The sequence below is a fragment of the Phytophthora sojae genome, assembly GCF_000149755.1.
Source record: "Phytophthora sojae unplaced genomic scaffold PHYSOscaffold_2, whole genome shotgun sequence".
Taxonomy (NCBI): Eukaryota; Oomycota; class Peronosporomycetes; order Peronosporales; family Peronosporaceae; genus Phytophthora; species Phytophthora sojae.
This window is the reverse complement of record NW_009258116.1, coordinates 9,241,549-9,267,487: the sequence shown is the minus strand read 5'-3', so window position 1 is coordinate 9,267,487 and position 25,939 is coordinate 9,241,549. Positions and strand designations below refer to the sequence as shown.

Here is a 25,939-nt window from a genome sequence, read left to right as displayed (position 1 = left end):
ATAGATTGGCTTTCGAGTCTTAAAATAAGACCACAATCTTTAATGCCACCCATACAAAACTGAAGAGTCGCCGTATTTAAAAGATTGCACCAAGACTGAATGCAATTTTCACATGCGGGAATGGACTTATAAGCCTCGCTATAGAACTCACCGCTGGAAGTAAGTCGGTCTGCGCGGGTCTCAACTGTAAAATTGTGATCTCAAAGACCCTGCTACGTCTTAGGGTAAGACCCACCGCCTGGAGATGTTCTAAGGAGCAGTGCCCACACTGAATATCGTACTTAGTAGGAATGTTTGCGAACCTTTCAAATAGTTTGTAATCAATCGCACAGGTACTTGCGAACCATGACGGTGCCGACAGCGGCCGACACCTGCCGACACTATCGAGCATTGGTTACAATACTGAATTTCTACGATTGGTCTAAATGGCCATCTTAACACCTTGCATTTTCATTTCTCTGGCATGGTGGCGGCGCCCCTGATCGAGTTCGCACGAAGGACGGCGAGATGACCAAGGGCACGAAGGACAACAGTCCTCCCCCGCTGGCACGTGCACGGCCATCTCACACACGGACGCGCGGTGCCCGTACCCGGCCACGGACGCGTCGGGCCAGTGCTCGCACCCGCGCGAATGGCGCGCGTCATGGCGCTTGCCTCCAAGCCGAAGGCCCCGAAGCCTGCGACCACCAAGGGCACGGCGGAAGATAGATGCACCAAGTGCGTGGAGGTCGGCGGAGGGCAACAGCGAGGGGTGGGAGGAGGAGGAGAAGGAAGACGAGGAGGGAGGACGCCCGATAGGAAGCCTGTGCCTGGCGGCCACCCACTCGTCACGCTGCAGGCAGCAGCAGCAGCACGCGGAGCTGCAGAGCCAACCCAGGACCACGCCCCCACAGCAGTAGCCGCCCTCGTCCCAGTACCGCCATTACAACCAGCAGCACCCGAAGCAGCAGCGCGGCGGCTGCGAGTTGTCGATCGCCAGGTGCGGCGGAGGGCACGCTCGCTGATGTCGAGCTTGGGGGGGACTCCTCCCGGAGGGGGTACTGCTGCTACTGGTGGCGCGACTGGTGCCGCCGCCGCTGCATGGTGGGATGGCGCTTTCTACAGGCGCGGCGTTGCTTAGTGCTGTAGTATATTGCACGAATAGTATGTATATAACAGTGAATATTTCTAATTCTTGTACCACTTTAAACTCTCAACTGCTGCGGAATCACTTACATGTATTGACGGCGGTACCTTAGCGGCAGTGGCCATAGTGTCACCAACAATGCCTCACCCAAAGCAGCTTTCTATATGACACAATGCTGCTTCGGGAATAGCGTTGCCGAGAAACTCGGTTGAATTTGTAGAGCAAGTGAAAGCGTCACACAAAACGCTTCGAACAGGCAAACAGAAGCAATACAAAGTCAAAGTAAAGTGTCGGCACCGTGCAAAATATGTGTATGATCACCTTATTACTTAACTTTACTATAGGTGGATAACATATCTCGACAGCCCTGCCTACATTATACGTCGGCAGGAGTGTCGGCGGCTCATACACCTACCCCTAACGTTGATGATTGGATAAAATACCATCTATCGCCCTTCTCATTCGATAATAATCGGTCATCACCATTTGATTGGACCATGGCCATCATACAGTGGCTAAGTATAAAATCATATGTGTCGGCACCGTCACGATATTTATCCTTATTTTCCTATTTTCAGCCAATCCCTGCTCTTCAACCTCCCCTCTAAGTACGCGGCTTAATTGGTTGCCACGCAGCGCACTTTAGCTTCCTGCCGCTTCAAGCTCAAGTGCCATGAGCGACCACGACCAGCACCAGCAGCAAGAGCTCCACCCGCAGGAGCACGAGCACGAGCACGAGCACGATCAAGAGCAGGACCATGACACCGACACGACACCTAAGAAGGCCAAGCAGGGCTCGGGCAAGCGCCTGAACGACAACCAGCGCGTGGAGATCATCCAGATCGCCGAGAACAGCAAGATCTCCAAACGCCAGCTGGCCGAGAAGTTCGGCGTAAGCGAGGCGGCCATCCGCAAGCTTCTGCTCAAGAAGGACGAGGTGCTCAAGCGCTACTACGAGACGCCCGAGGAGCTGCGCGGCCTGCGGCTGCGCGGCAAGAGCGTGCGCTACGGGAACGCGGCGCAGGGCTTGGACGAGGCCAAGGCCGTGGCGGCCGCTTACAACGGCAAGACGACGACGACCAGCCACACGCTTGGGGTCCCCGCGCACATGTACAGCAACAGCAAGAGCCTGTACCCTCCCGACGACCCGTGGAAGCACGGACTAAACGCTATGCTAGGCAAGGTCTCGCCGTTCCTCAAGGGGTTCACGCAGAACAACAGGGGGCAGCTGGACTCAGTCAATGTGCTGGATGCAGCGCTGGCTGCGTCGGCTGACCAGGCCGCTGTGGAGGGGTCGATTGGTGTTGAGGATGCCGCCGGTGAGGTGGACTGGATTGGCTTCTCGCGCATGCTGCGCGACGTCCGACGCGCCATTCACAGGTACCCGGAGACGGGGTACCAGGAAGTGCGCACGCAGGCGTTTATCAAGCGGTTCTGCGAGCAGGCGCTGCATATCCCGGGCAAGAACATTCGCGAGATGGCGCTTACGGGACTTGTAGTGGACGTCTGCCGTGACAACGCTACCATTTCGTCATCGGACAAGCGCAAGCTGCCTGTGATCGCGTTCCGTGCGGACATGGACGCCCTGCCGATTGAAGAGCTGAACGAACACTTGCCTTACTGCTCCACGCAGAAGAAGGGGCGAAAGGAGCTTCGCAAGCGCAAGAAGCGGAAAACCTCGAGTCCGCAGTCTTCGCCACCGAAGGCTAAAGAAGATGATGAGGACCTCCAAGCACCGCCCGAACCTGCGCCGTGCTGCGTTGTGAGCACCGACGAGAATATGAGCGCTCCGGCGACGACACTTCCAGCGCCGTCGACTATCACCACACAGACGGTTGGCGCTCCACCCGCGCCCGGCGCCACGGCTGATGATGATGACAGTGAATTCCAGATTTCTACTGCTGCAGCACACATGTGCGGCCACGATGGCCACATGGCCATGGTACTTGGACTCTGCGCTCTGGTGGTGCGTAACGCGCACTTGCTGCCCGAGGATACGTTCGTGCGTTTCATTTTCCAGCCTGCTGAAGAGGGCCCCGGAGGAGCTATGAAGATGATCGAGGATGGCGCTCTCATCGATGTGGACGAGGTTTACGGGGTACATAATGCACCTTTCCCTTTGAACAGCATTCACGTTCGTCCTGGAGCTGTTATGGCGCACGAAGTGGAGTTCTCCATCGACATTCACGGCATTGGAGGCCACGGGTCCGCCCCGCAGCAGTGCGTGGATCCGATTCTAACCGGCGCGGCCGTGGTGCAGGCGCTGCAATCTGTTGTGAGCCGCTCGCTGTCGCCAATGGACACGGCCGTGGTCTCTGTGACGCAGTTCCGCGGTGGCGACGCCAACAACGTGATCCCGTCCAGCGCGTATCTCGCCGGAACCATTCGCGACTTCGACCTCCAGATCGCTGAGAAGATCAAGAGCCGCGTGGCCACGTTGGTCCACTCAACGTGTGCAGCTTACGGCGCCACAGCCAGCGTGCACTTCCTGGACGGTTACGCTCCTGTGATCAACCCGCCCGTGGAAACTCGCAACGTGCAGCAGGTCGCCATGGACATGGGGCTGTTCGTGAGTGAGGAGGGGTTGCCGCTCATGGCCGCCGAGGACTTTTCCTACTTCCTGCAGGAGCGCAAGGGCTGCTACTTCTTCCTGGGCACGAAGGAAACAGGCGACGAAGACAAGACGCGTGCGCTGCACTCGAACCACTACGACTTCAACGACAAGGCCATCCCGGCCGGCATCCGCTTGTTCCTGGGCATCCTGCAGTCCCGCTTCAACTGCGAGCTGTACAGCCTCGAGGAGATGCAGGCCTTCCAGGTGGCCATGGAGCGTATCATGATCAACGTGAGCGCCGTTCTTTAACCCACAAGTAGACACAGGTGGACATCTGAATGGACCATTTTACTGTAAATCGTCCAGCTCTCATGATCCGTATGATTGGCGGAAATCCCGACAATAATTGGCGGCCGCACAATATATTGTTGGCGTCTAGCAAAGTGTAGCATCATGGCGGACCGGAAGCTCAGCGGGCGGCAGATAACGGAGCTCTTCTACACGGAAGTGGACCGCGCGCCGTCTGTCGGTGTGGTCGAAGAGGAAGCGGATCCGGCCACCTTGTTCCGCTGCAAGTGCGGCAAGACGCGCACCCAGAGGCTCAAGCACGGATACTCCAACCTGGTGCAGCACGTGCTAGTCAAGCACCCGGAGTGGGTGACGGCTGCCACGCGCGAGGCACATCCGAGTCCCGTTCCTGCCGTGGCCAACAGCGTCAAATCGCCATCGCCGAAGAAGAATGGCAAGGCTAAGGCGCAAGCAGCGGGGGCGGACGACAGTGACGCAGAGACCAATGAAACAGCGCTGGATAGCAACGAAACCGTCTCCGAGTTGAGTGAGGACGAAGTTAAGACTGCGGTGAAGGCTGAGAGCTCGACTGAGCCCAAGTCGGTGGTGCAGAAACGATCGGACTACTTGTCGTGGGACGACTACTTCATGAGCGTGGCGTTCCTCAGTGCAATGCGCTCGAAAGGTTGGATACGGGAGATTTGGTGATGGAAGTTGAAGTGGATGGCGTTCTGATAACCTTTATGTGTCTTTTTTTTCAGATCCGTCGACTCAAGTTGGGGCATGGTGAGCGCTGCTGTATTGCTTGTCATGGGGGGTTGCTGTAGGTGATGACGGTTCCATTTGTGGTTTGGGGGCTTAGCATCGTCAACCCCGAGCGAAAGATCGTAGGAATTGGGTACAATGGTTTCCCGAATGGATGCGGCGATGACGAGTTACCCTGGGCTCGCGAAAGTGAGACCAACTCGCCGCTTGACACGAAGTACCCGGTAAGACTGCTTGAGTCGACGTCGTCTTCTGGTCTGTTCTGATGCTAACTTTTGTCGAATTTCAGTATGTTTGTCATGCAGAGATGAACGCGATTTTGAACAAGAACTCCACCGACGTGAAAGGATGCACGGTAAAGACACCTTGCTAATTGCTGCAATGTGGATTCATGTCAAGCATGCCGACTAATTCTTCTCAAACTTGTACGCACAGATTTACGTGGCGCTTTTCCCTTGCAATGAATGCGCCAAGCTGATCATTCAAGTACGCAAACGCGCTTGCCTTACCGCGTTCATTGTTACCTGGATCGATCTCTAACTGTATTCGTGTGCGTTCAGAGCGGCATCTCACGAGTCGTGTACTGCTCCGACAAGTACAACCAAGAGTACGTGCTTGAAGTGTTGGAAGACGGACGTAAAGGCCGATCTCTAACCGTGTTTTGCTGACTCACCTGCAGTTGGAAGTTCGTGGCGTCACGCCGACTCTTGGACATGGCCGGTGTGCAGTACACGCAGCACAGGCTCCAGCTCTCGAAGGTCGTCATCGACTTCACCTCCGTTCAATAGAGGAACAGCGCTCCAATCCTCAGGGGTCCCTTCAAACAACGTCAAGTTAAGCGTGGACACAACTGGAAGAGTCACAGTGTTCGACATTCACAATATATTGCCATCCGCCCTACAACCGGGGAACTGTGTAGAAAGCCAAAGACTACAGGATGGCTATTAACAAAGCAGTGCTCTCAGTCGGCGTCAGCTTACTCGGCGGACTCCCACTGCGACACAACGTCGTTGGAGATGGTGCCGCTGCTGAAGTCGAAGTCGTCCGCGCCGAGCTCAATGACCTTGACGCCGTAGTCCTGGTCAATGATGGTCACGTACGTGGTGGGGCCGTCCGTCGGGCGCTGGGAGAACTTGTCGTTGCCCGGGTTGTACGTGCCGTCGTAGAAGTAGTAGTGCGTGGCACAGTAGCTCGTGTCCTTCTCCAGCACCTCGGCGATGTCGAGCTCACCGCATCCGCCGGCGGGGCCCGTGCCACGGCAGTTGCAGCCGTACTGGCCCGAGTGGGTCACCTGGTCGGGCAGCATCCAGATAGCGGGCACGTTGGGCGCACCGCCCTCCTCCATGGACACCTTGGTCAGGAAGATCTTCTTGCCGCCGCTCCATCCAGCGTAGGCCGTGCCGTCCGTGTCGTAGGCGCCCTCGCACTCGACGTCGACGCCGCACTGTTTGTCGGTCATGATGTGCACCTCCGCACCCGTGTTCTCCGAAGCCACGATGGACTGGCCGCCGGGGTTCGAGGCCGCAGCAAGCACGCCACCGAAGGCCGTGGGCTCCTTGGCGGTGCCCGTGCCATCGGCCTCGCAGAAGCCCTCGGGCGAGCCGGCGCCCGAGTAGTCGATGTTCTCGTTGTTGAGGAAGACCATGTTGGCGACGGCGCCGCCCTTCTCGTAGGACGAGACCTTGCTCCACGTGCCGTTGGTGCCGTCAAACACGGCGATGTTGTAGATGGTCATGGGGCCGCGGAAGGCGACCGTGACGCCCGTGTCAAGGGGCGACACGGGGCTCGACGTCGTCACGGAGGACTTGGAGCATGACGCGATGTTGGTCACCTGGTCGTACGAGCCGGGGCCACCGCAGTTCTCGCCCGTGTACGAGTACGCGTTCGAGACGGTGCCGGTCGTCGACTGCTCGCCGCCAGCGATGGTTGCCTGCTGCGTGGTCTGCTGCGTGGCGTCCGAGCCGGCCGCCGAGGTGCTGGCCTCACCGTCCACGCTGCTCTGCTGCTGCTGCTGAGCGTTGCTGCCGTCGTCCTGCGTCACGGGGGCCTCGGTCTCAGCGGCCGGGGCGTCCGTTGTCTGGGCCACAGGGGCCTCAGTCTCGGGGACAACAGGGGCCTCAGTGGCAGTCGTGGCGGCGGGCGTGACGGCCGGGACCGGGTCCATATCGCAGAGCTTGCCGGCGCCGGCCGACACAGCGCCGGCCATGGCCGCGGCCAACAGGAACATGCCGTAGACCTTCATGGTTGGTAGTGAGTTAGGTGAACTGAGTACTGAGCTGTGTCTGCTTGCCGTAGGCCAAGCAAATTGTCGAGTGAGACAACGGAAAAGGCTGGGCAAGCCAAGCGTATCAAAAGCTGGATAAGAACCAGAGGAAGGCGGGGTGAGGAATCCAGACGCTGGGCGTGCAGAGGCTCGGCCGAGTGCGCACAAGCAGACAAGGAGGACGTGCAGTCGGTGCTGCCAGTCGATACAGGCTGTATCATACAGCGGCCAAGTCAGAGGGGGGAACATTGTTCCCGAACAAGGGCAACATGCATGCCCTTGCGCTGTCCGAGCCCATATGCTGGTCGCCGACTAGACAACTGAAACCGTATGTCTGTCGCGTGTGGACACCAAAGCTTGCATGGGTACAACCTTTCACGTGCGAAGGGACGTCTTGGCAACACTCTTTGCTGCAAGACGCCGCCCTCGTCAGCGTCCTATGCTGCACCGTGCTGCACTCGACGGCATCGCCACGCCGAGCGGGCGCTCGCATCTCAGGCAATGGCCGAGTCTATCCACTTGGCAACGATATGAAAGGCATGGCGATCCTTGAGTTGCTGCTGCCTCTGCGCCCGCATCGGAGGCCTGCGTTAGGAATGGGAGCTCTGGCGTGTGGCGGTGCTGTTTGGGACAGTCTGGCGACTGCGAGCACGCCAACTCGGCGTCACGCACTCGCTTTGAGTTGCTGGGCCCGGCATGGTCTCGGTGGGAAGCTCAGCTGATCCCTCACACCGCGAGATACAGCCGCAAGTCGCTCGTTACTTACATGTATGAGCGCTACACCCTCTGCGAGGTCTCCTTTGGAGGTGGCACCGTGCGTGCGGTGCTGGCTGCGTTGCGCGCTGCTGTTATGCGGAGCTCTTTCGCAAGTCGACAAAGGGCGACGTGTGCACGACGGCGGGGTCTGTACACAGGTAAAGTCCGACGCGATTCGCGCGATTTGGCGAACCGATGCGCGATCTTTTCGGTTTCGGTAGACGTGCAAGTTGAAGTGGAACAGCATGAATGACTTGCCAGAGTTTAACTCTGGCTCTGAGTTAGCCATGTTGTCTGACTACAGTAACTGGTCCTCCCAGAGCTGTATTTGTAACGACGCGCTTGGTAAAGACAAGAAGCCCTATGGGCAGCCCTCTTACGTGGTCTACAGGTGACGGGCACGGACACTGGCGAGCGCCTCCTTCTCTGGGATCTACACCTTGTAGTCCACAGCAGCGTCGATGCGATCCTTGATCTCCGGCGTGATCTTGTCCACGAAGCGAATGGCCTCCAGGTTCTCGTCCAGTTCGTTCCTCGAGCGTGCGCCGATCATCACGGTAGACGCGTTGGGGTTCGAGACGCACCATGCGATCGACATCTGCGCGAGCGAGCAGCCCAGCTTGTCCGCGATCTTCTGCAGCTCGAAGGTCTTCTCAACACGCTCACGGAAGTCGGGCACCATGTTGTTGTAGAGCTCCAACGTAAAGCGAGATCCCTCGGGCGAGCCGGTCGTGTACTTGCCAGACAGCACGCCGTAGCCCAGCGGCGAGTACGTCGTCAAGCCCAGCTTGTACTTCTTGAACAGGTCCAGGAACCCATACTACGGTCGAAGATGTTGTACTTGGGCTGCTCCACCACAGGACGGATCAGGCCCAAGCGGTCGGCGATCTCGCACGCCTCGTGGATGTCTGCAGGCATCCACTGGCTGGTTCCCCAGTAGAAGGCCCAGCCCTGCTCGATCACGTAGTTCATGGCACGGACGGTCTCCTCGATGGGAGTGAAGTCGTCGGGGCGGTGACAGAAGACAACGTCGACGTAGTCGAGCTGAAGGCGCTTGAGCGAGGCCTTGAGGCCCTCCACGATGTGCTTGCGACTCAGTCCTTGATCGTTCGGACCGGTTTTGGTGCCAACGTGGATCTTGGTCGAAATGACCAGGTCTTCACGCGACCAGACTCCTTCCTTGACGCCCTTTTGAATGGCGCGACCCACAATCTCCTCGGACTTGCCTCCGATGTAGCACTCGGCGTTGTCGTAGTAGTTGACGCCGTTCTTGAACGCGTGGGTCATGATGTCGTACCAAGCAGCGTCGGTGCATCGGCCGTCCCAGGTCATCCAAGCGCCAAGAGAGACCAAAAGACCAGAGTTACCGAGGAAACGGTAGGTCATCTTGACAGGGTCGGCAGCGCTCATGGTTAGTGTTGGTGTTGCGTCGGTAGGAAGGGAACTTGGAAAGTGATGTTCTTTCTTGGCGAGAATGCTATTGACGATCGGCGCGTTTGATGGAGTGGCGCGTTGATGCGCCGCAAAATATTATGCACTTGCGGGGATTATGGTGACCAATGCAAGTTGTCTGGTGAGACAGCGTGCCCTCATTATCAAGATTATGCAGTCCACCGCCCAGCTAGCAGCTTGAAATCTACCATACACTGGGAGGAAAAGATCTATCGACAGCGACGGAACCCAGCAGTAAATTTCATGCGAGTGCCTCGACCTCGCCGTAATAATTTGCATCCTGAAGCTGTACCATTGGCAATAGGTTATGGTCTACGAGGTCTCCTCCTCTGTCGCTCCACTCGTCACGCGATAGCAATCGTCGATTTACCACGCTGCATGCACCTTGTCCAGTTCTGGGCTAGCACAGCGCCACTCCACTTCGTTTTGACTGGAGCGGACCAAATTATAGCGGTGGGACCAACCCGCCCCACCTTTCCAACGAACGACGCCAGCTCTTCAGAACGACATGTCCTTGTGTGCCTTAATGTCCTCCTCACTGTACACCAATTTTTCTCGCAGTCCTGCGATCGCCGTGATGACTTTGAACTTGGCCCGAATGCGCAGCAGCTCCTGCACCATGTCCTCATCCACCAAATTCTGTCCAAACACCGACACCACCTTAGCGTATAGCGCCTCGAAGTAGCCTCTCCTCATCGACGCACCTTCAGCTCGAACGCCTCCAGGAGCGCACCGAACGAAGCCACCGACTTGGCGGCTCGAGCTCTGAGCACCAACCAAATTCACATCAATCGTTATGGCACTTCCACACCCTGCCACACAGCTTTGAACGCCGCCACTTTACGGGAGTTTGCTCTTGTGCTCTTCACTTTGCAGCATGTGGTTCCACACGGCGTAGCAGCCCTGGTAGAAGCCCAGCTCGCTGCCGATCTCGGCGCCCTTCATGACGCTGGCATAAGAGACAGGTTGAGTTGAGTGCCTCCACGGGTGACAGGCTGACGGCGCTGTACCCACCCGAGCTCGCGGCCTTCCTCGATGCCCAGCTCGCGCCCGCGCTCCATGCCCATGGCCTCGCCCTGCGCCACGAGCGTCTCCTCGTAGCCGGAGATGGCGTCGAAGGCGTCCGCGATGTCCATGGCCGCTGTGCTCTGCTCTGCTCTGATAATGCGCTTTAGTGACGTCGACGTGCGTTACTATACAAACGCTAAGAGCGGTTTGACTGGAGCACAGAAGAGCTCCTCGATCTTGCACGGTCGCAATGCGCGTCGGTCAACGCTCCGCCAGGATGGCAACACACGGCACGAGGAGAGTTCTCTTTCTCCAAGACAAGCGTCTACTAACTCAGTGCTATGAGCACCGATCTACTTCAGCCCACGAGCACCGATCTCCCCTCTTGCACTCGACCCCACGGCTGGTGGAGCAGCAGAGACAGCAGAAGCGGAGGACTCACGAGGACCACATGCACCGGGGCCATACGTTGGCGCGCTTTGTCATAGCAGGTAAAGCTGGAGGATACGCCGCGGCAAGATTGCGGCAAGATGGCATTTTGTAGCCATGTGCCGCATGGCGACGTTGAACGTTGAACTTGCACAAGAATTTCAGCGCCGAAAAAGCTGGTCTGCCAGCAGCAGCGTGGTGCTACTGTTGCTGCCGGACCCCGATGCATCCTTCCTAGTCAGGGGGCCATGCTTGGAGGCATATCGCCATGGCGAGGACGTCCTTGCCTCCATCTAAGCAGCGAAAAGCAGCGGCAACTGGGGTGTACGCCCGCAACCCTTCTCTGTCAACCGGCGCCAAGAATAGCAGCAGCCCAGCTGCAACACGTTCGTGGGTGCCTTTTCCTCGCCGTTTCACGGGCGGAGTCTCCACCGGAAGCGAACGCGGGCCACGAGACCACGCGGGTTTGCAAGGAAAAGCGCTGTCTTAATAGTATAACCGTGGTAATTAAGGGGCTGCTAGAGTACAGGCGTCGAGCGCGCAGGCAGCGTCAAACTAATAGGGGGGGGGGGGAGGGGAGGGCCTCACTGGGCTTGTTGCCGCTGCTGCTGCTGGGCCTCGACGGCGGCGGCGGTGAGCGGCTGCACGGTCTTGACGAAGCGGCCTTTGACGCGCGGGCGGGCGTTGGCCAGCGTCTTGCGCACGCCGTAGCGCACCTTGTGCTGCGACAGCCTGCGCGCGCGCTTGGCCATGTACTTCTGCAGCAGCACGCGGCGCGCCGCGGGCGTGTAGGCGCCGATCATCTTGACGGGCTCCGAGATGTAGTCGAGCCGCAGCGGCGTCAGGTCGCGGTTGTGCACGCTCGTGGGGCTCACCTCGTCGGCGCGCTTGCCCTTCTTGAGGGGCGATGCCTCCACGTCCGAGTCCTCCGAGCTGGGCGTCGTGTAGCCGTCCGAGGCCGTGTCCGTGTGCGCGGCGGCGTCCAGCAGGCTCAGCGGCTCGGCCTTCTGCCACTCCATGACCACGCTCAGGAACAGCTCCTGCGAGCTCAGGCGCGCGCGCGACAGCGGCCGGATGGGCACCTCGATCTTGGGCAGCGGCTCGACGGCGCCGGCGTCGGCGCGCAGCCAGCCGCTCGGGCGGCGCAGCACGGGCAGCGACGGCAGCGGCGGCTCCATCTCGCGGCTGCGCTTGCGGGACAGCAGCATGTTCATCGTCATCGCGGGGCTAGACAACAGGCTGAGGGCTTCGGGCTTGGGCGTTTCGGCGGAAAAGTGATTGTGTGGTGCTCGCAGCGAAACGCGGGCTGTTTGGCTCGCAAGCGACGTTTCCTGCCGCTCCGCAGGTGCGCACTGTGGATCAACAGCGGTCGAGCCGTGCGACTATAGGGCCACGTCGCGGCGTTTTTCGCTGCCAAACGTGCCCGACGCGAGTTGTTTGGACGGACGCTGTCAGCTCTCTGACTTTTTTCAAACTTGCAGTTTTTTCTCCTTTGAAAAAAAAAGCCGAAGGGAAAAAGTTGCTGGAGAAGCGCGAAACGGCGCTCGCGTGCCTTCAACGCCTTATCCGGGGGCGCTATATGCATCTCGAGCCAACGTAGCGAAGCAGGCGAGGAATTTTCCAGGTATTGGTCGTTGCGCCGAGTGATGTCTGTCGACCAGCGGACCTCTCTAAGACGACGAACCAGTTGCGTCGCGATGGAACAGATAGATGTGATCGACCGAGCACGAATGCAGTAAATACACGACTCGATGCTTGCAGTTTTCTCGCTATTTCTTTCGCTAGAAGTTTTTGAAGTCCTTCAGACGCAATAGTCGATAAGATTATGATTAACGTTACCTATTCGATATTGCAGTTGTAGTTGACCTACCCCTTTTTACATGGAGCCATATTTATAGCGTCTTTCGTTTTTACTTGGTCTTTGTATGGTGGCATATGGCGGCACGCGTCGCTTCGGGATCCAATCCGCGCTGCCCCGGTTCTGACTCGATTTTTTCTGCTTGGGCACACAAAGCACGGGCGATGGCAAGATGCAGCGCGTTGCATGCTAAAGCGCGCAGCCGTTCGCGATGGCGCTGGCTGGCGGCGAATACATGCACATGTGCGCAAAAGACAAAGACCCGCGGCAGTCGCCGACGACCAGCAGCGACGCCGCTCGCTAAAAAGAACGCCGCGCGGCGGAGCTGCACGCTGAAGGATTTGATGCGATACGTACGTACTTCGGGCGCCACGACTCGTGGCACGAGGGCCCCACACTTGAGTAGGTCCATCACGGTGCTGGTGTCGACACTCCACCGCTGCACACGAAAGTGCCGGCGGCCCATCAACTCCAACGTGGCTCCATGAACCGCAGTGCGCTGCTCTTCAAGGCCGGAACTTCGGGCCGCGCTGGCCGTTGAGCCGAGCCGGCCGAGGCTGCACATCTTACTCACAGCATTAATTCACTCGCGCGCACAGCCGCACACGTGCAAAGATGTCCTGCAAAAAATGGCTGGCGGCGCGCCGCACGCTTGCTGGTCACCAGCCTGTGGCGGACATGTGACGCAGGCCTCTGCAACACTATAGACGCGCATGGTCCGCATAGAAGCCGCCGAGCCCCAGCTGTCAGCGACTCGCTAAAGACTCGCCAGCGGCTCGTACCAATTCGCTGGTCGGGGACTGGTGACGCACTTGCTCGCCCGTGCGAGTGTCGGCACACCCGAGGTCTGCAACGTGCGGTGATAGATGTGGGGCCAGCGTGCGCGTGTCAAGAGCGAAGTGACGCGACGAAGCCAAAGCAATCGCAGCGATTATCGCTTCTTGTCTGGGCGCTTCGGCATGCATAGCGCGGGCAAGCTGCTCGGCAGCCCCGCGCGCTTAAAGACGCTGGTGCCGTGGTCGCGAAAGCTGGCGGCCAGCTTACCGAAGTATCCGAGCTGCATCTTGATGGTCACCCGTCCCATTTCGCCAATATGTCCTCGATCGTTGTTCGGGATTTAACAGCTCCAAGTTGCACTACATGTATTAATACTCCGAGCTTGGTTGGAATGCACTGATCCGGCGCAGCAGTTGCAGCATGCGCTGCTATCGAAATGGAGATTGGCCGTGCATCGTGTTGAACACGTGCCTGGATACAGTTTGTAACCTTATTGTGAATAGGCCCGGTTGCTTTCACAACCTGCGCGGGAACATGACGCAATTGGCCTCTATCGTGGCATCTCCACTGGCAGCAAACCAAATAAAACGTTAGTTCACTGCAGCACTCGTCATCTTTCACTTCACACACACAGTATCCGTACCCCGTCCAGGCGCTTCTCATGAAGCTACAGGGACCATGAACCAAAAGGATCTCCGTCATTTTTTCGGAGTTGTCAGCCAAGAAGCCCGTCGCGGGGACAGCAATACTACTAGTAACTGGGTCGACAGCTCGAAGTAAATTGTCCACGGCCGGAGGTGCGGAGGTCCCGATAGAAGGAACTTCTGTATCGCCTATCTTTGCCTTAACTTCGGCCCCTGCACAACATCAAAACTCGGCCGAAGATAGTGGTTACATTTGGCGGCTCGTGTACACTTGGATAAACTATAGTTGGATATTCGTACCCCCAGTAACTTCGTCCCGAAGCTGGGATTGGCTGAAAAAGAAAATAGGAAGGGACTAGGAGGCGGCTCACACAGTGGGGACACTCGCGGGCTCGGTGGTGTTCGCAGACTCGGTGGCGCTTGAGGAGATGGTGGGTGGCTTTATAGTTGGTGTGCTCGTGGACTCGTGGCGCTCATGTTCTTGTTGGTGCTCGCAGACTCGCTGGTGGTGCTCATATAGCTGGTGATGCGTTCGGAGCTGGAGTTTTTGCGGGGCTCGCGGACGTGGTGGTGCTCGTGCAGTTAGTGACGCTCTTGGACTCGGTGGCGCTCGCGGACGTTACTCAGTGGTGCTCGTGGTGATCTCGAAGCTCGCTCGTGGTGTACACAGAGCTGGAGGGGCTCATGTAGATGGTTGTGGGTGTGATCTCGGTGGTGCTCGTGGACACTGTGGTGCTCGCGAACTCGTCGGTGCTCTCGGACTCTTGGAGATCGAGGTACACTCGGAGCTGGTGGGCTCATGTAGCTGGTGGTGGCCGTGGGCTCGGTCGTGCTCGCGGACTTGTTGGTGCTCACGGGGCGTGCGATGTTCTTGGAGCTTGTGGTGCTCGTGGCCTCAGTGATGCTCGTGTAGCTCATGTCGCACTCGGAGCTCGTGCTGCCCTCCCAGCTCATGGCGCACTTGGAGCTCGTGCTGCCCTCCCAGCTCATGGCGCACTTGGAGCTCGTACTGCTCCTGGAGATCGGGCTGCTGTCAGACCTCGTGGGGCACTCCGAGCTCGTGCTGCTCTCGGAATTAGTCTGTGGTGCTCGCGGATGCAGCGTTGTTTTCGGAGCTCGTGGTGCACTCCGATCTGGCGGTGCTCATGTCGTTGAAGCTGGTGGTGCTCTGGTGCATCGAAGGTGGCATGACGTGTATTCAAGTTGTGTAATCCCAACTTGACCAAGAGGCCTCCAACTATCTCACTCATGCTGCTAAGAACCGGATACGCGGTAGTGAGCGAAACGCCGCCCGCTGCTGATCAGTTAGCTCACCCCAGGCTTTGATTATACCGGTAAGTTTTCCAGAGCGACGGCGCTTGCGCTGTGTTCCTTCTTTTGCATCAGCAGCTTTGGTAAAGCCATTGACTAACACTGTTTCGCACTGACTTGCCATGTTTTTCATTGCAGATACCCATTGAACCCTGTCCACCTCTCGCGATAATGCAGGAACTGGTGGGATGCTGGCTAAGTCGGCAACGTAGGCAACGATTTTAACAGCTCGAAGGCAATCCTTCTGCCCGCGATTTCCTCGTTCCTTTGGAATAGAACCCAGGACTTCTGTGTAGAACTGGACGAGAACATCGGAGAGATGCCTACCCTTCAGCTTCGTCAAGCTAGTGGGCCACGCCTTACCAAGATGAGGGGATCGCAACGAGAGCCCGCCAGAAACTTCAGCATCTGGACTACCTTCCGTCGCGTTGGTGGAGGAAGCGTTGCCTTCTGGTTGACGATCAAGCCGTCGAAGCTCAAGATGTAGCATGCTCCTGAGCTCCTCATTGGAGGTCACCAGCTGCTGGTGTCCTATGAGTAGCCGTTCCAGCGTTTCGGCAAAGGTATGGAATCCAACAAACTGCTCTGCTTGCTCCTGGATTGTAAGGCTGTCTCCAACATGTTGTATCGGAAGTGAAAGGATGTTGTCGGTGACAAAGCGTTTGCGAATCTTGCTTCCCCAGTCAAGCAGCTCATCCTGACATTCAAGCTGCGAGTGCAGAGTGGAATGTACCCGCTCCAGTTCTTGGTGGACGATGTGTTGCGGTGCGACAGCAAGCGTGTCGCGGTAGTATATCAGCAGAGTCGCGGTAAGACAGTCCGCGAAACCTTTCGGTGCGATCTTGGAGAAGTGAAGCAACCGTAGTGCTTGAGCAAATGTACTGACCCTTGTGAATGTCTGATGTGATTCTTTTTCGAAACAGGCAAGCGTAGGCGGGTGACCAGCCTGCTTAGTGTCCACCCACCCTCCGAGCACCTTTGCAACGTTCTGGTCGCTAGCCGTCGTCGGCGATATGTATTCGAGTAAGGTAGCAAATCCATCCATGGACCAGAGCCCCCGGTGGACCAAATCAGCCAGGTTGACGCTAGCGTTGGAGCTTGCATGCGCTGCGCCACCTCGACGCGCTGAGTGTGACTGTAGGCTTTGCGTCAGCTCTCGCTTTGTGTCGTACTGATACACCGATTCTAACACTCGATTAATGTATGCAGCCACACGCTCGTCTGTTGTAGCTTCAGTCACTTGCGAGAACACACGCGGCGAGGTATTGTATGGGTCAGCAACCAGCTGAGAAGCCAACGTGTGAAAGGGATCGATGTTCCAGCAAATCGGAGAGCAAAAATTGAGATAGTCTGTTGCTGCTGCACCTTGGTGCTATTGAAGCAGCACACAGGTCAATTACTTATTACAATGCTAAAGCCAAAGTATATGCACGTACCGTGTCAGATCAATGAGAAGAAAACTACCATGCCAGTGCAAGTCCGTAAAGTGTAGCATTCCTACGTCGGAGCTACGACCAACTGCAAGCCACTGGTTGTTAAGAAGAGTGCGGTCGAGTAGCGCCTTCTTATCGTCTTTGAGAAATAGTATGGTTGATATTGAGCGAAGATCATCAATTGTCATGGGTGGAGCTTGGTTCTTCAGCTTTTTGCCTTCCGAGATGGCAAGCATGAGATATTGCTTTTGCAAATGGCGTCGGCAACGCCGATACCACTCGGGGTCACTGCGGAACAGGTCCGTTCCCGTTTTCTCCTCCAGTTGTCTCTTGATAGAGCTCAGATAGTTCATCGATGTTTGCCAGTGGATGTCAGGATCATTGAACAGAAAGGTAAGGAGCTTACCAAGCATTTCCTTAGTGACCTGTGCTGCCCTCAGCGTCTCCATAGTCAGGTTGGTGTCTACGTGTTTTTTCAAGAAGGTGTTGAATTTCGCACGGGCTGAAGAATCTTGTTTTCTAGAAGAAGGCCCCAACTCGCTCTCCATCAAGTCCACGATGGCTTCGACATCTGCCCCACGCTCCATTGTCGGCGTGGTGCTGCGAGCAGTTTTATCAAACGCCCTTTCACATGTTACTAGAATGGTGCTCTAATGTTGCTCGAACTTTACACTTATCTTCGGCGACGACGTTAAACAAATACACTACTGTAACTTCTGTAACATTGGAACTTGTAACAACGGGTGTGGGTGTAACTGGGCTGCTTGGCGCCGAATCAGACTCAGAACTAGGCGCGGGGCTTGCTGGTGCCTCCACGGGTGTTTCCGATGCTGGCTCGGACAGACTCAGCGACAGTCGGGCGTAAGGTTTACCGGTACGCTCGTAGCTGGAGAACAAGTGGCGGAACTCCGGCGGCAAGCTGTCGCAGCCGCGCATGTGCTGGCGCCAGCGGTCTTTGCTCCGCGACGTGAACAGCTTGCTGTAGTGGCGGCATCGGGTCGTGCGCGTCTTGCCCTTGCCGTCGTGCACCACGTGCTCCTCGATCACGCCCATGGCTGTAAACTAACGTGTAACAATACCATACTGAAATCAAGTGAAGTGTAAACTTTGTGTATAAATACATGAATTTGTGTTCGTCACACACAATATCTTTCGAAGGCACAAAAAGAGGCTATCTATCTGTCTGAGCTGCAAGTAAACTCCGGATCCGATAGCTTCCTCATTGCTTCTGTAATGGCAAAAAAGTACGAGTGATGCTTGACAACGTTAGTGGCCAGGATTGTCGACTCCTTGGTAGCAGCGAGCGCAAACTGGTCCGCTGCCGCAACGAAAGTCATAGCATCCAGCTCTTCATAGTTCAGCCCCGTCATCTCCACAAACTTGCGGATACGGAAATCTCGAGGCAACTTGCCCACAGTCACTCCTTCAGGCGACTCAACCGTGTCACCGTCCACGACATCTGCGTTGAGCTCCGAGTCGGCCGTCATACTACGGCGATTCCAGTTCGCCGACCCGATGGACAGGTACACGTCGTCGATGATGACAAGTTTGGTGTGGATGCAGAGGCCCAGCTCTGCTTTGGTGGTGTAGATCTTGAACTTGTTCGGGTACTTGGATCGGATAGGCTCGACGTTTTGGTACAGGTACTTGATGTACCCTGCATTTGAGAAGGCATTCGTCTGCTCCTTCGTCACCACGATCAGGCGTTGGATCTTCGGCATCACCTCCATCAACGCATCAAGCAGCTCTGGCACCAGGACGAAATACTGGTCCTCGACGTAGATGAAGTTCTTGGCGTTCTTGATGGCTTTGAGGCGTGCTTTAAACAGCGAAATTTCACCTTTTGGTGCAAACTCCTTGTAATGTTTATACTTGCAGCTCAAATTTCGCGTGATTTGGATGCTCTGGTTGCCGAGTTTGGATGTCGTGTTGCTGCTAGTGAGATCTTCGTACAGTGGGTTCTTGAAGCCAAGAAGATCGTCGTCCAATCCTCGACAAGGTAAATAATCCGAATTCCATCGTGCCAAGAAATTGTTGGCCACGTCTTTGGCAGCAGGACCGTGGATGCGAAGGGATCCATCTACCCAGCCCTTATGTTGGCACGTGATGTTTGCCGCGTCACGGATGGCTGCGTTGTTGTGGTAAATGGTGTCCCATCGATCGTTGGCGAGGTCAATCCCGCCCACATACGCCACCGGCTGATCGTCTTCGTCTTTTGAAATGTTCGCAGCGATCACCAGCGTCTTTTGGTGGTGCGAAGCGATCAAGTTGACGCGGTCATCGAAAATGTACTGGGCCTTGGCTCCATTGTTCGGCGACTTTGGGATGCTGTTGATGGCGTCGTGCGCCTTGATGTTGTAGGGCATGTATCCGCCTGCAATGCTCGCCCAGCCCAATATGTTGGCGTCCCCTCCTCTCTCCACAATGCCAGCGAAAAATTCCTTGAAACCGGACTTGGCGCCTGTAGGGTCGACATCGGGCTTGAGCGGGACGACAGCTGCGAGCCATGTGGCTAACATGACTCGGTCTCCCTCCTTGGTCGTGCTCAAATCGTCGTAGACGGCGTTGTAGAACTCATTCGTCACTGTATAGGACGTCACCTTGTTACCAGTCGTGTAAACCGACATATCGCTACGCGGGATTCCGCCCCGCGACTCGGTAATTTCCTGCTCAGTGAGGAACCATGCCTCGGCATCCAAGAGAGGCTGCTACGGTTTGAGATCTGTGCCATTGGAGAGGTTAGCTTCGGTGTTGCTTCCTGCGCCTTGTTGACCTCTTGAGTTGTCGTCGTCGTTGTTGTTGTTGCCGAACCAAGACGTAAAGGAGAATGCCGACACAGAAACCGGCGCCAAGACTTGTACGCAAATCGAGGCGAGGACTAGAGCATGCATCGCTCTCGTCCAAGTGTTTTTCATCGTAACCTGTGAATATCAAAGTGATCCGGCCTGGGCCATGACGCGGCATTGTGAGCGGACCTCGTCTCTAGAACCAGGCTTACGGGCAAAGCTGAGCTTGCTACGGGTCCTAAACGCTGGACGCCTACCATATACAGTCAAACCTGTTTATATGATCCTCTCTATTTGAGCCATGCCGTTTATTTGATGCAGGCTTTGTCGCTACCAAATATTTCACTTAGTTTTTGTATGATCTCTGTTTATATGCATACAAGGTATATGAGTCACATTTTTGAGGACCAAATTAGGTCTCACCTGTATATTTGATTCACACTGCTCACGGCCACACACTCTTCAAAGCACCACTGCTCAACACTCAACGCCTACCGCAAGCCTTCTTCGCTCGCCATGTCTCCTCGCACCTGTCTGACGCTAGAACAAAAGCTCCAAGTGCACCTAAAGCTCAAGCAGAATCCTGGCATGAACAACCCCATGCTCGACGAGTGGATCTACGCAACTTTCAGGGCCCGGGTCAGCCGTGCCACACTCGCCCGACTGCGCAACCTGCCTTCTTCCTACTTCAGCCACGTCGACCAGAGTACGACCAAGCGGCGCCGAGTGAAATTCCCTCAGTTCGAGCGGGAACTGAGGGAATTTTTCTTTCAGAACGAAGCTAAAACGGCGATGGCGGACGACGTGCTCCTGCTGAAGGCGCATGAGCTGGGGAGCGTTTAGGAGGAAGAGGAGGAACAGGAACCCGCAGTTCAACCTGCCATTGCTCTGAGACACTGTATGGAGCTGGCTACATTTCTGCTGCAATGCGGAGAGCAGACTGACAGAGAACGAAGAGCTTTACAGACCGTGACCGCTTTGGTTCGAGAGACTACGGTGAAGGCAAAGCGGCAGCGACATATGCACGATTTCTTTACGTGAACCACATAATTATTTTAACTGAGTCCATTTTATATGAGTCATTGTAGTAGATGGTCACCAACAGGGCCTCATATAAACAGGTTTGACTGTATACATTAACGGGCTGTCATAGTTGCAGCAGGTATGTCAGGCCTTAAAAAAGATATATGTTGGCATATCGCTAAAAGCATCTACCACAAATGCCTTACATCGAGCATCTGTGTCCGTGTGGAAGTGCCCTGAATCAGGCAATAACAGCAGGCAATTAGAATGTACCCGTCACTTTGCCACGGACATCACTTACGTCAGGAAGCTTCTAGATTTCGCCACTTTTGAATTTGGCGCGCGTCGGACACGAGGATACACGCCGAGGACGCCGATGCGCTGCTGGTGCTCGCCAGCACCATCCTCGAGCAAGACGAGGAGCTGCATGACGCTCGCAGAGAGGTGTACCGCGCCCTGGTGGGGGAGGCTTGGAAGATCGCTATGCGCAGCAGGCACTACCTGACCACCCAGTGCCTGGATACTCCGCCTGGATGATGGTGTACAAGTACGGCAGCGACGTGAACTTCCTGAACACGACAAGTTGGACCAGGTGCGATCTATATTAACTGTTTACCATGCTGCTATTCTCTATCTGACATGCAATGCTGTAGGTCGGCTTTCAACCAGCTCCTGCAGCGGTTTACCCACTTCTACTACATTCCGCGCCACACGACACGCGGGCGTCCAACCAAGCTGAAGCACCACCACCAGGTGTTCGGCCTCGTGCTCTGCTTCTATGTCGGCTCGATGGAGCAAAGCTCCCTTTGCATGCTGTTTGGGGTCCCGCCAAGTACGCTGTCGCGGACGCTTGCGCGCGCCGAGAAAGCACTGGCGCAGGCGCTAAGCGGATACGCCCCCGCACGGATCTCGTGGCCGTCCCCAGCTCGCCAAGCCGAGTTGGCAAAGCTGGTGGAGGCTCGCGAACCACTTCTCAAACACACTTTTGGGTTTATTGATGGGAAGAACTTCCGGGTAAGTTTCATTTGAAATCATTATTTGCTTTGCTAAGAATGCTGCACGCTAACAACTACTGCACTGTAGGTCCAGCAGCCGTCGAATGCGGATCTGCAAAATGCCATGTACAACGGGTGGCTTCACACCGTGTTCGCGACTGGCACGATCTGCTTTGTCGCCGACGGCTTTATCATTTGGAGTAAGCACAATTGTCCCGGGTCGTGGAACGACTCGGACACCTCGCTTGGCTTCCGCGCCAAGTTGCTCGACCCCGCGTACTGCCCAGATACGCGTATGAACGTGGTGCCGGACTCCGCTTTTCCATGATCGACTGCCATGGTGGGACGCATCCTGACGCCTCTCAAAGACGGCGACCTGGAGAGAATTCGGCCGTCGCTCAGGAGCTCCGCGCGAACGCTCCACAATGCAATCACTTCTGTACGGCAGGCGGCTGAGTGGGGCATGGACAGCATGCAGAAGGTGTACAGCCGCCTCAACCTCCCCCGGCCGTACGACCCCAACATCCGCGGGCGCAGAATCAGCAACGTGTTCAGAATGGCTAACTACCGTGTGCGCACGGTCGGCATCTCGCAGATTCGAACGACGTTCTCGGGCGAAATGGAGCTGCCGCCGTCAAGCGAGTAGGAGCCTAGCTAATGATGTTTGTGTTTGTAAGATGTGAACAATACATTTCTCTTTGTCGTTGTATTGTGCCTTAGCTGATGTTGACTCTGTAAGGCGCGATCAATATGTTTCTCTCCGAAGGTGAGTTGAGCGCTTTCGCTGTCTGCGTTGTCATCAACCGCCTTCTGCATGAACTGCATTTGCTGATCGTGATTGCTACAATTGACTAGAATGTGATGACTGAGAAGCGAACACTGCAATGAGCTTGCGACATGATAATGAACAACACATTCGATTTGAAGGCTTAGCAGTAAGTGACGAACAACTACAAATTCAATGTGAATGGCTAGCCTCGCTCAAGTGAGCCAATCTCGTCATTAGGCGCGAACTCTGGCGCGGGCTTACTGCGATGCGCCTTTTCGTCGATGGGTGCGAAAATCGGCGTGAGCCGAACGAGCTTCAACACAGCGCTGTAGGCACGAAGTACATGCGCGAGCTACATGCACTCACGTCGGCCTGCAACGTAGATGCAACTCAGCCAACGTCAGCCAAAGGAGACTCGAACTCTTCTCATCAATGCAATCTTCATTTGTTCACATTACGCACCTATACAAATATCAACACACCTATCGCCTTGCACGCGCCTTTGTCTTGCTCGCTCTTCTGTCTTCCTTTCTCCTTCGCACCCTTACGGATCTTGAGCATCTTGGAGATGGCGATGGCGGCATCTGTCCGATCCGCATCGGCAGACGAACCACAGGTCGTCGCCATAATCGACCGTCACCTCTTGGCCCTGACGAATGTCTTCCGTGCTCGCCACGACAACGGTGGTGCGGCGTCCGTTGGAGACCTCAACAAACTTCGCCAGCGCCTCGCAAGAGTGCTTTACGAACCGCATGAGGCCGCCCAGGTTCTCTGCATTGATCGCCACACGGACGGGGTGCGTGGGCCTCTCTGGCTGCATCTTCATCACCAAACGATACCCGTTGTTGCGCGGTCAATTCGCGCGAGAAGCGCTGACGTGCTCCATCTCGCCGAGGTATTGACCGAGGACTTCTCCAGCTTCAATGGCCTCAGCGGCGACCACTCCGAGCGTCTTTGTGCGCACATCTTCCCCAGGTAGATCTTGTTCGACTCGCCCAGCGCGTTCCCACAGAGGCCTCTGTAGGGGCAACAATTGATGTTGCAATACAGGTGCATGCGCGAGTTGCGGCAGGAGTCCACGCGGCACGGCGACGGGCAGTCGCACCACCCGAAGTGTGGCACCGCCGGAAAGACCGTCGCCAATGGATTGAACTGCTCGCGGAGGTGGGCCACGTGATATGGCCACCGAGCTGGCACGAACTGATCACGTGGCCGCTGTGCTTGCGGTGGCTAGCGGCGCACCACATCCGAGCTGGCGCTTATCGATCCACGTGGGTCGACGGCGGGTCGATCCGGACGCTGAGGCACCGACGGGCGACGGCTGTACGGCGCAGCAGCCTCACGCTGCGCACGACGTCCTTCTTGGCGGGGCTGAAGCGCCTTGCGTGGTATTGGGCGCGCCGGCGACGTTGGCGGCGTCTCCAGCAAAATTGGCGACGCCGTCGTGGGGTTGGCGCTTGGACGGGTTCTCGGCGGCGACGACGCAGGTGGGGGTGTTGCCTCCGGGCTTGGCGGTCGATTCGTCACTGCCTTGGAGCGGCGCTGGCACTTCTCCGGCGACATCCATGGAGGAGTCGCGGTGCCAGTGGAGCTGGCGCAGTCTCTGGCGGGCTGCTCGCTGCGCTTGCTGCCTTGGGTGCGCTGCGGGCTTGCCTGGACGTTGGGCGGCGTGTTTTCGTCCTCGCTGGACGTGTCGAAGATGCAGCGAAGCTGCCAGTGAGTAGCGGAATGGGTGAGGCGCACCATAGCCTGCACGCACACAACAGGTGAGTCCTCGTGATCACCGGCAACAGTCCTTTGGCTACAAGCAACCACACCTTTCGAAGCGGAGCTCTGCTGTCGACTTACTGCTGTCGGAGGCAAATTCGCAATGACCGTCGTTTCGATCCGTCGGAAGATATATGCAACGCGAAAAGCCCACAGAGTGAAGTTTACATATGTAGGAGTGATGGTCAGCCTAAACTATACAAATTGCAAGTCAAACCTTTATGATGGCTACACGACATATATCTAGGGGTAGGGCGGCTTGTTGACACCAGATCTGGGCCCCGGGAGATTTATGCGCCGAGTATGCCAGGCATACTTGCTGCAACTATGACAGCCCGTTAATGCATATATGGTAGGCGTCCACTGTCCTCTCAATCACATTGACAATGAATTACCGTATTTTAGGTATCATACTCAGAGAAATCAAAGCGATAGTGCATTTGCGACAGAATATGACCATTTTTGGCAAGAAAGATCCAAAAATATGCACAAAAAGGGTGAAATAGTGCAAAGGCAATACAACAACACAACTTCAAGAATATGATGTATGTAGTATCCGCAGTTCGTAAGAACTGTCGTTTGCGGAATCCCGTTAAAGCAACGTTAAGTTGTGACATGACTGTAGCTAAAACGACTTTAAGCGACCTTAAAATCGCTGTAGGCACCCTAATGTTGCAACTCCAAAGACCCTGAATATGCAATCAAATCCCAAGATCCTTAAGTCGTCTGGGCAGCAACTTAAGGAGGATGGATGTCACGAGAGCCAAATCCCCAAAACGGTCGTTAAAGTCAAAAGGAACGCGCGTAGTTTTGGCAATATGAAAGCTCTAGAGGTATGTTTGAGCTCGATGAATCGATCTAGGCCACCCTTATAGGCCCTATGCGTTTGAACGGTGTTCAGAGTTTGCAGGCATGATTGAATGAAGATAGTTGTTTAGTGAATCGTCAAGAGTTCATTCACCCTCTCTGCGATCTCAAGAGTGATGGTAATCTGATTAAAGTCGTAATAACTACTTCGGTCGTTTGCGCCCCTGCGGATGTTTGAGATAATGCAACATAAGGTTTTATGTTGCATTATCGGTTAAAGAGCTATTTGAAACAACAGCAATGACAGTTGTACAGCAATTGTATTACAGCATAGCAGCGCAAACTCCGATTCATTACAGCTCAAAGCATGCTTTCGGCGACAAGCTAACCAGGCAGCAGCAATAATAAAGAGGGGTGATCAGTCAATCAATGCAATTTGTGAGGAATCGACCGAATCGGGGCAGCAAGCGAGCAATAGATAGGTCGCCGTCGTATCGGCTAAGTTAGTTTAGGCATGTGGCTGTCATTTCGAAGATACGATATCTGTATGTACATGTCGGACGCCACAGCAGCAGCAACTATAAACCGTCGTTGAGTAAAACAAAATTATCGCTATTGATTAATGGTCGTGGGTGCAGACTGTTTGTTGAGAGTCGACTTTGAAGTGAGGGGACCTAAACGGCATTGAAATCAGTATAGCAATTCTACAAAATCAAGTTGCAGGCGTCAAATTAGACATATAGCCCGAATAACCCCAGAAAATAAACACATTATACATTCAACATGAACCGAAGCTCAGTCTGGCAGCTTGAAGCTGTGCAGTATGTACCATGAATAGCAGTAACGCTAGTGTGAGTGAAATGAAATTTGCGGTTATGACGGCTGACTACGCCCGTCGCCGCGCACTGCTGCAGCGCCGCATACGGGGACTCCCGCGGTAGCAGCCCAATAGTGTGAGTTCACGTAGATCCGCCACGGCAGATCAAGCAGCGTAAGCCATCCAGCAAATTGACGCATGATATCTCACAGTACAAAAATAAGAGCAAGCGCTAAAATTCAAGAACGTCTTCATGCAACGCTCTTCTGCGGCAAGCATAGCGCTACTACATATAGTAAATAAAGTTTTTA

The 25,939-nt window shown here is 55.8% G+C and overlaps 12 protein-coding genes across 12 annotated transcripts; 5 read left to right on the top strand and 7 right to left on the bottom strand.

Annotated features, from left to right (window-relative positions):
- Positions 1–631: 631 nt before the first annotated feature.
- PHYSODRAFT_326695 (hypothetical protein) lies at positions 632–899 on the top strand (the record flags this gene model as incomplete). The annotated part of the gene is made up of 2 exons (XM_009522695.1): positions 632–717; positions 746–899. The coding sequence occupies 2 exons, from the start codon at positions 632–634 to the stop codon at positions 897–899; spliced, it is 240 nt and encodes a 79-aa protein (XP_009520990.1).
- A 900-nt stretch (positions 900–1,799) lies between these two features.
- Positions 1,800–3,989, top strand: PHYSODRAFT_486256 (hypothetical protein; the record flags this gene model as incomplete). The annotated part of the gene is made up of 4 exons (XM_009522694.1): positions 1,800–2,126; positions 2,253–2,309; positions 2,451–2,815; positions 2,894–3,989. The coding sequence occupies 4 exons, from the start codon at positions 1,800–1,802 to the stop codon at positions 3,987–3,989; spliced, it is 1,845 nt and encodes a 614-aa protein (XP_009520989.1).
- A 144-nt stretch (positions 3,990–4,133) lies between these two features.
- PHYSODRAFT_480606 (hypothetical protein) lies at positions 4,134–5,521 on the top strand (the record flags this gene model as incomplete). The annotated part of the gene is made up of 8 exons (XM_009522693.1): positions 4,134–4,394; positions 4,569–4,653; positions 4,730–4,754; positions 4,831–4,957; positions 5,023–5,088; positions 5,169–5,219; positions 5,294–5,340; positions 5,413–5,521. 8 exons carry the CDS (start codon positions 4,134–4,136, stop codon positions 5,519–5,521), a joined length of 771 nt encoding a protein of 256 aa, XP_009520988.1.
- A 188-nt stretch (positions 5,522–5,709) lies between these two features.
- Positions 5,710–7,035, bottom strand: PHYSODRAFT_555423 (hypothetical protein; the record flags this gene model as incomplete). Its single annotated transcript, XM_009522692.1, has 1 exon — positions 5,710–7,035. Exon 1 carries the CDS (start codon positions 6,973–6,975, stop codon positions 5,710–5,712), a length of 1,266 nt encoding a protein of 421 aa, XP_009520987.1. The 5' UTR covers positions 6,976–7,035.
- Positions 7,036–8,185: 1,150 nt separating this feature from the next.
- Positions 8,186–9,138, bottom strand: PHYSODRAFT_247807 (hypothetical protein; the record flags this gene model as incomplete). The annotated part of the gene is made up of 2 exons (XM_009522691.1): positions 8,186–8,572; positions 8,608–9,138. The coding sequence occupies 2 exons, from the start codon at positions 9,136–9,138 to the stop codon at positions 8,186–8,188; spliced, it is 918 nt and encodes a 305-aa protein (XP_009520986.1).
- A 564-nt stretch (positions 9,139–9,702) lies between these two features.
- On the bottom strand, positions 9,703–10,678 carry PHYSODRAFT_247744 (hypothetical protein; the record flags this gene model as incomplete). Its single annotated transcript, XM_009522690.1, has 5 exons — positions 9,703–9,843; positions 9,909–9,969; positions 10,049–10,153; positions 10,219–10,362; positions 10,614–10,678. 5 exons carry the CDS (start codon positions 10,676–10,678, stop codon positions 9,703–9,705), a joined length of 516 nt encoding a protein of 171 aa, XP_009520985.1.
- A 547-nt stretch (positions 10,679–11,225) lies between these two features.
- Positions 11,226–11,855, bottom strand: PHYSODRAFT_482405 (hypothetical protein; the record flags this gene model as incomplete). The annotated part of the gene is made up of 1 exon (XM_009522689.1): positions 11,226–11,855. One exon carries the CDS (start codon positions 11,853–11,855, stop codon positions 11,226–11,228), a length of 630 nt encoding a protein of 209 aa, XP_009520984.1.
- Positions 11,856–14,286: 2,431 nt separating this feature from the next.
- PHYSODRAFT_285111 (hypothetical protein) lies at positions 14,287–16,519 on the bottom strand. Its single transcript, XM_009522688.1, has 6 exons — positions 16,441–16,519; positions 16,155–16,368; positions 15,866–16,040; positions 15,370–15,794; positions 14,503–15,254; positions 14,287–14,351 (listed from the first exon to the last, which is right to left on the bottom strand). Exon 5 carries the CDS (start codon positions 14,908–14,910, stop codon positions 14,503–14,505), a length of 408 nt encoding a protein of 135 aa, XP_009520983.1. The 5' UTR covers positions 14,911–15,254; positions 15,370–15,794; positions 15,866–16,040; positions 16,155–16,368; positions 16,441–16,519; the 3' UTR covers positions 14,287–14,351.
- Positions 16,520–17,839: 1,320 nt separating this feature from the next.
- PHYSODRAFT_285110 (phospholipase D-like protein) lies at positions 17,840–19,579 on the bottom strand (the record flags this gene model as incomplete). Its single annotated transcript, XM_009522687.1, has 1 exon — positions 17,840–19,579. The coding sequence occupies exon 1, from the start codon at positions 19,289–19,291 to the stop codon at positions 17,840–17,842; it is 1,452 nt and encodes a 483-aa protein (XP_009520982.1). The 5' UTR covers positions 19,292–19,579.
- Positions 19,580–19,966: 387 nt separating this feature from the next.
- On the top strand, positions 19,967–20,293 carry PHYSODRAFT_247817 (hypothetical protein; the record flags this gene model as incomplete). The annotated part of the gene is made up of 1 exon (XM_009522686.1): positions 19,967–20,293. The coding sequence occupies one exon, from the start codon at positions 19,967–19,969 to the stop codon at positions 20,291–20,293; it is 327 nt and encodes a 108-aa protein (XP_009520981.1).
- Positions 20,294–21,006: 713 nt separating this feature from the next.
- PHYSODRAFT_247773 (hypothetical protein) lies at positions 21,007–22,114 on the top strand (the record flags this gene model as incomplete). Its single annotated transcript, XM_009522685.1, has 4 exons — positions 21,007–21,065; positions 21,127–21,487; positions 21,557–21,772; positions 21,917–22,114. 4 exons carry the CDS (start codon positions 21,007–21,009, stop codon positions 22,112–22,114), a joined length of 834 nt encoding a protein of 277 aa, XP_009520980.1.
- A 667-nt stretch (positions 22,115–22,781) lies between these two features.
- PHYSODRAFT_326684 (hypothetical protein) lies at positions 22,782–23,983 on the bottom strand (the record flags this gene model as incomplete). The annotated part of the gene is made up of 3 exons (XM_009522684.1): positions 22,782–23,057; positions 23,141–23,392; positions 23,480–23,983. The coding sequence occupies 3 exons, from the start codon at positions 23,981–23,983 to the stop codon at positions 22,782–22,784; spliced, it is 1,032 nt and encodes a 343-aa protein (XP_009520979.1).
- Between the last annotated feature and the right edge of the window lie 1,956 nt (positions 23,984–25,939).